The 8,864-nt window shown below is 45.6% G+C and overlaps 1 protein-coding gene across 1 annotated transcript; it reads left to right on the top strand.

Annotated features, from left to right (window-relative positions):
* The first annotated feature begins 1,866 nt into the window (after positions 1-1,866).
* drd4-rs (dopamine receptor D4 related sequence) lies at positions 1,867-7,253 on the top strand. The gene is made up of 4 exons (XM_052034141.1): positions 1,867-2,103; positions 3,304-3,416; positions 5,724-6,307; positions 7,035-7,253. The coding sequence occupies exons 1-4, from the start codon at positions 1,867-1,869 to the stop codon at positions 7,235-7,237; spliced, it is 1,137 nt and encodes a 378-aa protein (XP_051890101.1). The 3' UTR covers positions 7,238-7,253.
* The last annotated feature ends 1,611 nt before the right edge of the window (positions 7,254-8,864 follow it).

The following is an 8,864-nucleotide window of genomic DNA, read 5'->3' as shown; positions in this document are numbered from 1 at the left end:
ACAGCCCGGACCCTTGAAGAAGAAAGAATGCATGTGTGGGGGTGAACAGGATGCAAGACTGTAGGGAGGATGGGAAATGAAAAATTGGGAGGGAAGGTAGATAACGTCTAGAATAACAAAAATCAACATTACAGTGATGTTTGATGTAATCTATTTGGCAGGTTTCTCAATAGTTTTTAATCATATTTTTGCTTTTTTTCTCAAAAGCTTGGTTCTATGAGAATTCTAAACTTGTGAGTTACTGTTCGGCATTCAAGAGCTGGGCACTCGCTGACCTAAGGTCATTGGACAGTGATAAGGAGCTGGGAATAACAACAGAAACTGATGGAAATACTGAGCAGGTCAGGCAGCATCTATGGGGAGAGAAACAGATGCAATGTTTCAGAGCCAATCTTTAATCAAAACTAGGAAAAGTTAAAAATCAAACTTGTTTTAAGTTGCAGAGAAGAGGGTGGGTGGAGAGAACAAAGGGAATGTGTGTGATAGGATGGATCCAATGGGAACTGACACAGACTGATGACAGAGAGAGGGTGAGTAAGGCTTGTTAATGGCAACTAACCTGAGGTGAGGAGGTGTAAACAGAAGGAGAAGAGAGGAGAATGTATGTGAGATACAGAGCACAGCAGTTGCTGGGAAGGTGAAATAAAGGAGAATGCTGAGAAAACACAGCCAGCATAGGAGCATTTGTGTAGAGAAACTGAATTAGATCAGAGCTGGCCAGGGATTGAAAAGCAAAATAACCAAAGTTGCTGGAATTCTGAAACAAAACCAGAAAATGCTGAAATACTTTAGCAGGTCAGGCAACATTGATGGAAGAGAGTCAATGATCATTCAGCATGAAAGGTCATCTACCTGAAGTGGCAACCTTTCACCCCTCCCAAAAGATGTTGCCTGATCAGCTGACTGTTCCCTTTCCATGCTTTTGCATCTGAACTGATCAGTTCTGTCACATACTGGAAAGGTGGGTTATCTGAAATTGCTGAATTGCTGAGCCCTGACAGCTGTAGCATGGCTAGACCGAAGATGAGATGCTGTTCCTCAAGTTTACATTGTGCTTCACATGAACAATGTACAAAGCCAAAGACGGAGAAGTTAGATTGGAAATAGGACAACAAATTAAAGTGACAGGCAACTGGAAGCTCAAGGTCATTCTTGTAGACTGAATGGAGGTATTCTGCTAAGTAGTCACCTAATTTGCTTGTGGTTTCTCCGATGTAGAGGAGAGACTTGCAGAGAAGATGGGAAGATGATCTGTTGGTGGCATCTTGTTGAAGATGGTGGAAATTATGGAAGATGAATCTTTGAATGTACCAGTTAGTGGGGTGGTAGCTGAGGTCAAGGGAAGGCTTATGCTTGGTTTGGGAAGGAGAGGAAGGGGTGAGATTAGAAGTGCAGAACATGGAAGAGACGCAGAAGAAATCCCCGTCAACTATTACAGAGAGTAAGCCATGATTAAGGAAACAGGAATGCCTCAGAAGCACTGGGGTGGAAAGTGTCATCATCAGAGAAAATACAATGGAACTGGGAGAATGATATGGATTCCTTACAGGAAACAGGGTGGGAAGAGACGTAGTAAAGATGGCCGTGAGAATCTTGGGTTTATAATGGGGCAACAAACAATTTGCTGGAGGAAATCAGTGAGTCAAGCAGCATCTGTGGGGGAGAGGGCAATTGGCACATCAGGAGTGGATATTGGTTGGTAACATATAATCTGAGATGGAAATAGAGAAGTCAAGAAAGGAAAGGGAAGAGCCAAGGAGCCACTGTTATTGCAATGTATACTACCACAACACGACTTGACCTATGTTCTTCTTTTCAGATGGTCCTGAAGTACACAGCCAATGCTGAAGATTTGGTTGCTTCACCATGTTCAATAGGATAGCAAATAAAACTCAGGAGGATGGCAGCTCTCCCTACAATTATTTGGCCCTCCTGTTTGGTATCCTGCTTATTGTGGCCATTATGCTGGGTAATATTTTGGTGTGCATCAGTGTGCTGCTTGAAAGATCTCTGAAGACAGCAACAAATTACTTCATTGTCAGCCTGGCTGCAGCAGATCTACTTCTTGCAGTTCTTGTTCTGCCACTCTACGTGTACACTGAGGTAGAGCATTCACTCACTCACCAACCAAATAATCTGTAGGGCAGCCCTTAGATTTTTCATCAATGACCTTCCCTCTGTCACGGGTTAAAGTGGAATGTTTGCCGATCATTGCACAGTACTTTTTGCAACCCCTCAAATACTGAAATAATTGGAGAACATACAGAATTGGGCAGATAAGTGAAAATTGACATTCATGCACACATGACAACCTCCAGTGTTCCTTCACCAGCTATGTAAATGTCACAACTGGTAGGAGGTCAGAGGTCAGTCATACATTGATGAATGACCGAAATATTTAAAAGTGCCAACCCTCAATATACATGTATTCTCTCAATTGACTGACAAAACATTGATCACTGTCTCCTGTTTAAGTTTAAGTAAAGCTCTTTCTCCGTGTTGGTTTGTCAAATATTCAGGGCAGATTAGACACAGAGCAGAGGTCCCTCCATTCTATCCTTTCAGAGATTCCAAAGGCTAGTACCAGATAGGTGATATAGTCTGTGGATCTAACCTAACAAATAATGAGAGACTGACTAATCTAAAGCAGTAATGTCAAGAATAAGAGTTGTCCTTTGGCTAAACAAACCCCTTTCACTCTTCATAGACCAGTATCTTACCCATCTTCTATTTGAATCCCTCAACCTCAGCCCCTCTTCTCCGACTCCCTCAATCCTTCAGCTCACTATAATCCTATTAACCATCTTCTCTCCTTTTGCCCCCTCGCTTCACACACATTTTCCGTTTTCCACACTTTTGCCTCCCACCATTTCCTTCCTGTAATTTTTGTTTCCAGAAACAATTCTTATTATTTTTGGACTTACTGATCTATATCTGTCCTTTCTTCAGACATGGGTCACAGGTTAAAGGTCTTGTACAAAACCACTCCCATTTTGACTGCAAAGCATGGCTGGACTCTAAGGAACATTTAAATAGTATCTAGAAGAAGTGCTATGTCCTGATACATGAACCAACCGAGAATTCATCAACCTGCCTGCTCTTAATGTCAATCAAACACAGGTCTATACAGGCTTCGCCTTATAGACTGCAGTAAGTTCATCAGGTGAACTTCCCTTATGCACTCATTTGCCCTCTACATTGTTTATTACTGTTCCACATAGCTCAGCCACTCTTTGCGTCAATGTGAGGCTCCACCGGCAGTGTTGGTGCTGCCTCTAACTCAATGCTTCTGCTTTTCTCCAGTTTCATGGGGGGATTTGGACGCTGAATATGTTCCTGTGTGATGCATTAATGACGATGGATGTGATGCTTTGCACGGCTTCCATTCTCAACCTGTGCGCTATTAGTGTGGACAGGTCAGTATCAATGTTCATGTACTCTGTCAGAAGCAACTATACACCCACCTCCATAAATCTCTAGACTTAAGTGACTGCAGAACCTTTCCACAGTGTAGAGATTTTGATCCTTATTTTGGTACTTGCCTACCTAAAGCAGCATTTCATTAAAATTAAAATTAGTTAAATAACAGATAGGGCAAAAGTTGTAACTACTCAAGGTTACCTAAATAAGGTTGAAAATGAAGATTTAGAAAGGCATAAGTAAGACAACTGTCAAACTGATTTTAGACAAGAATGAATTACAGACAAAACACCGGTAAATAAGATACTGATAAATATGGAAATAGAAGAATCCAGGGGAAATGTATCCTATCAAAATGCATATAAACTATGATTAAATAAAGAACTGTGTTTAAGAGAAAACTTTCCTAGAAGTGGGATGGGCACCAACTCCAGTTTCTTCTCACATCCTAAAGATGTGTTAGTAGGTTAAGGGGCTACTAAAATGACAAAAAGAATCGAGAGGGGATTAATGGCTGTGTGTGTGTGTGTGGGGGGGGGGTGGAGAGAAGGAGCTACAGGGGTACGGGGAGATGGAAGTGGGGACAGGAACTAATGGGATTGCTAACATGCGGGCCAGCATGGACCTGATGGACAAAATGGCCTCCTTGTATCATTAGAAGCATTGGCTTATAGAGATAGAGAAGAGGAATGAAGAATTGGAGAAGGAAGTAGTATCTTATCATCACATTAGACAGAAGCAGACTTGCATAGACACTGAGGAATACAAAGACATATTCCATGTTGAAGGAAAGAAAAGGAGAGGAGGGAGAGGAGGAAAGAGGTCAAGAGAGGAGAGGGAGAGGAGGAAAGAAAGACTGAGAGGAGGAGAGAGAGAGAGGGAGGAGGAGAGAGAGGAAAGAGAGAAAAAGAAAGAGAAAGAGAGAGAGAGAGAAAGAGAGAGAGAGAAAGAGAGAAAGAGAGAAAGAGAGAGAAAGAGAAAGAGAGAGAAAGAGAGAGAAAGAGAAAGAGAAAGAGAGAGAAAGAGAAAGTGAGAGAAAGAGAAAGAGAGAGAAAGAGAAAGAGAAAGAGAGAGAAAGAGAAAGAGAGAGAAAGAGAAAGAGAAAGAGAGAGAACTTTCTCCAGATATGGAGGAGGTGCTGGAGGTCTGCAGAGTGCCCAAATGTGACAAAGTGTGCAAGGGTTTTGTTTGAAAAAGTGTGTAAGGGTATTGTGAATAAGTCAGTTTAATGTCAGTTAACCTTACACACTTGGTTTTAGAAATTATAATCATGGAAAACATTAAAAAGCACTTGGAGACATGAATTAATTAAAGAGAACCAGCACAGATCTTTGAAAGGCAGTTCATGATCTGAGTTTTTTGATATAGCAACAATGAAAGTTAATGAATGGAAAACTGAATGTTGTCTACCTGGATTTTAAGGAAATACTTGCTAAGGAAATCCATGTGAAATGGGATTCAGCAAAGCTAAGGCTTAATGGAATAGAAGTTCAGTGTTGGTGCCAACTTAGATAAAAATTATTTTAAGAACAGAGAACACCAGTTCTTGGTTAATGGTTGTCTTTCCAGACTGGGGAATGATAAACTGTGGTATTTCCCAGGGATATATATACGTGTACATTACATAGTTGGAAATTGATAAGGAGAGGGAAAATAGAATGAGAGTAGGCTGGTGAGAAATAAAAATAAGCAGATTATAGCAGCATATAGAAATAGGTATGTAAAAAGGAGAATATTAGCTAAAAATTGTGCAAGTCTCCTTTAAATTAAGATGGAAGAAATAAAGGTAGGATTATATATTTTGTATTTCTAATATACAAGTTAATTGGTCCTGACCAAGGCCTCCGGTTATCTGGTCCTGATCAAGCCCTCAGATTCTCACTGGCAAAATAAAAACAGCCTCCAAAGTCTCAGTCCCTCTCTACCTTACACACTGGGTGAGTTTGTGATTCAGTCGGATATATCTCAGAACCTAGGAAAACCATTGGTTCAATGGCATGTGTGTCCGGATAAGGAGGAGGTGGACATTCCTAACTCCCTGGAACAATGGGCTGTTATTTTCTGCCACAGTAACCCAACTGAGGTCCAAACTCAGCAGAGCAGGTGGGGAAACTTAATAAAAGCAAATAAAAAAAACCTGAAGTGATAAAACTGAGTGTCAGCAACCAGTGGCCATGAAACCACTGGACGTTTCAAGGATGGGATGTCAACAAACCACCAACGTGGTTGACACTTAGCTGTCCTGTGAGATGCGACGTTGCCCGGCTTTCCTCAGAGGCCTCTGCTCCCTTCCCCCTGTGCAGGTATATCGCCGTGATGGTGCCCCTCAAGTACAACAGGAACCAATTCAGCGGTCGGCAACTGGTCCTCATCGCGGCCACCTGGCTCCTGTCCCTCGGCGTGGCTTCTCCCGTCATCTTCGGACTCAACAACGTCCCGGACCGAGATGTGACGGACTGTAAGCTGGAGGACGGGACCTTTGTAGTTTACTCCTCCATCTGCTCCTTCTTCATCCCGTGCCCGGCCATGCTCTTCCTGTACTATGGGATGTTCCGTGGGCTCCGGCGCTGGGGCGAGAGCCGCAAAACCCCGCCGAGAGCCGAGGCTCGGGACCGGACGCTCTCCTTCAGGCTGACGGTCACCGCACCCAAGGGAGACGCTCGCAAGCACCTGACACCCAACGCGGGCTCGGCCACCGGCAGCGCCCGGGACAGCGAGTTGGTGACCCCGCCGCTCGACAGCACGTCGGACGTGGAGGCAGCCGAGGCGGGGAAGGGGGCGACCCCGAGGGAGAATGGGTTCGTGGGCAGGTCGGGGGCCACATCCCGGAGCCGACGGGTCAGCAGGCGAGAGAGGAAAGCGATGAGAGTCCTGCCGGTTGTAGTGGGTGGGTGTTCACCCGGAGCGGGCCGTCCACAGGCGGGTCACTGGAGAAGGAGTTGGGGAGAAGGAGTTGGGGAGGGGGTGGGGAGGGTCGTGGGGGAGGGCACGCGAGGGGGATGAGAGGGGGTGCGGGGGAGGGGGTGGGGAGGGTCGTGGGGGAGGGCACGCGAGGGGGATGAGAGGGGGTGCGGGGGAGGGGTGCGCGGGTGGGGTGGCGGGGAGGGGGTGGGGGTGTTTGGAGGCGGTCCAGGAGGAAGGGGCGGGGTGGTGGAGGGGGGCTGGGGGGTGCAGGGGCGCGGTGATGGGGAGAGTCGCTGTGTCACCGCTGGGGTGGGGGCTTGGCACAGGGAAGAGGCAGGGGCACTGCGCGGTGTGGTGGGGGGTGGGGGAAGAGGGGAGGGGGTTGGTGGGAGAGGTCTGGCGCTGGAGGTTGGGGAGGGGAGGACGCTGGGTGGGGAGGGACCTTGAAGAGGAAGGTGATGGTAGGAGGGAGTATATGTGAGGAGAGAAGAGTGAGAGTGGGTGAGCAGAAAATGGGGAGATCTACTGATGGAGTTGGGCAATGGGAGGGAAGGGGTGAGCAAGGTGGGGGGGAAGCCCAGGGCCGGTAGCTGTGGAGGACGGTAAATGTTGGGATAGGGAAAGGATTTGAGGAGTATCTTTATGGAGTTAATTCCAGTCTGGAAAGAATGATGAAGTGACTTAACCTTCTTTGTCATTATTTCCCTCAGGTGTGTTTCTGGCCTGCTGGACACCGTTCTTTGTGGTTCATGTACTCAAAGTTTTGTGTGAGGCCTGTACCATTGGCTCCACGCTGATCAGTGTTGTCACGTGGCTGGGTTATGTGAACAGTGCTGTCAACCCCATTATCTACACCGTCTTCAACACTGAGTTCAGGAAGGTTTTCCAGAAGCTGCTGCGCTGCCAGACATGAAGAGGTGGACATTGGAACTGCGGCTGTTGCTCAGAAGGAGGGAGGTCAGCCACTCCCACTGCTGAAGGTTTGTTGCCTGTCTCTGAGGCAGCAAGACTAGCCTCAACCCCCAATTCCACATCTCAGTTCTGTCCTTTTCTTTTGAATTCCTTCAACATTTGAATTTCTTTCTGAGATGGTCAACATTATTTGAAGTGAAAATTATAGTTGGAGGGTACAATGTCTGTGGGCGAGATCAGGCCCAGACCATGCAAAGCCTTGGAATGTGCATCTTTTCAGCTGTCCCACCACAAGGAAGTCATTCCTGGGGAAGAGTTCAGCCAGGACGGGGCTGTAACCAACTAACTGGACAGCTGGCAGGAACTTTGAACAACTTGTGGGGCATGGGGATAGCACTGCACTACAGAAGAGGGGACTTACACTGGCATTAAGGTTTGCTGGTAAAAGGGTCTGTTAAGAGAGGCCAGAAAGAGAATGGATTGGCACAGAATGATTTAGGAGAAAAGTGGAATAGAAATTATCAGTACTGAGAGATTGAATCTTCAGTACTAAAGATTCAATTCCATTAGACAATTAATAAGTGACATAGTCACAGTGTGAGGAATGTCACTGGGAGGGAATCAGAAACATGGTCACAGTGTGAGGAATGTCACTGGGAGGGAATCAGGAACACGGTCAGTGTGAGGAATGTCACTGGGAGTGAATCAGGAACACGGTCACAGTGTGACAACACACAGAGCAAGGATTATCTATTGGGAGAATGAAGGGAGCAAGCTACAAGCAAGGGAGAGACTAGAATATAAAGGAGAATTATATAAAGATTTGAAAAATAGAAGCTAATATTAGGGCAGGGAAGTGGATTTCAAATCGACACTTTAGTGAAGAATATGCAGAGACATCCTTCGCTGCCCCATATTCCTTCACTGCCTCAAGTTTGCCAGGTTTTGCAAGTTTGGAATCCTGCCTTCGGTACTGGAAAACAAAAAAAAGATTAGTTTCAAATACATAGCTGAACAGGAATTCCTGTGCTTGAGGGGGATTGGGTTAGAGAATCTACAATTGGACTAGTAATCCAGAAACACCGGATTGCTAATCCGGAGCCTAGGACTGGTACTGCAGGGAATGCACATTGAAATTCTACTGTGGCAGTTTGAGAATTTGGTTTTGGTTCTGGAATAAAAAAACTGATTCAGGTAAAATTGATAATGGAACTATTGGATTGTCCTAAATAGCCAACTAGTTAACCAATGTCCATTAGGGAAGGAAACACCACTTTTGTCTCGTCTGTGAATAGGGTACTCTGTCCTGCACTAATATGCTTGATTGTCAATTGCCTCTGAAGTGGCCCAACAGGCCACTCTGTCATAGCACATCAGAACCATCATAGAAGGGCAATAACTAGCAAGCTTGCCAGTGACATCCACAGTCCGAGAATGAATCTAAGCCTCTCGAGGATATTAAATCAAAGTGCTGAATAAGAGCATTGGCGATCACTAGCTTGAATCTGATTACCTTGAGGCACTGAGAAACACTGGGGAGTGAAGTGAAAAGAGAAGGGGAGTGACTCTCTGCCAGGGCCTGCGGTGATTGGGAGGGAGGAAGCATTGGCTTACTGTCGTAGAGATTA

This window comes from Pristis pectinata, chromosome 19, assembly GCF_009764475.1.
Source record: "Pristis pectinata isolate sPriPec2 chromosome 19, sPriPec2.1.pri, whole genome shotgun sequence".
Classification (NCBI taxonomy): domain Eukaryota; kingdom Metazoa; phylum Chordata; class Chondrichthyes; order Rhinopristiformes; family Pristidae; genus Pristis; species Pristis pectinata.
The sequence above is the reverse complement of the archived record's forward strand: the minus strand, read 5'-3'. Positions and strand labels throughout refer to the sequence as shown.

What these genes read in the sequence shown, in the direction of transcription:
- drd4-rs (XM_052034141.1), top strand. Translation starts at nt 1,867, where the DNA reads ATGTTCAATAGGATAGCAAATAAAACTCAGGAGGATGGCAGCTCTCCC. An exon ending in TGCGCTATTAGTGTGGACAG is followed by an intron (nt 3,417 to 5,723) that starts GTCAGTATCAAT and finishes CCCCCTGTGCAG; the next exon opens with GTATATCGCCGTGATGGTGC. An exon ending in AGTCCTGCCGGTTGTAGTGG is followed by an intron (nt 6,308 to 7,034) that starts GTGGGTGTTCAC and finishes TATTTCCCTCAG; the next exon opens with GTGTGTTTCTGGCCTGCTGG.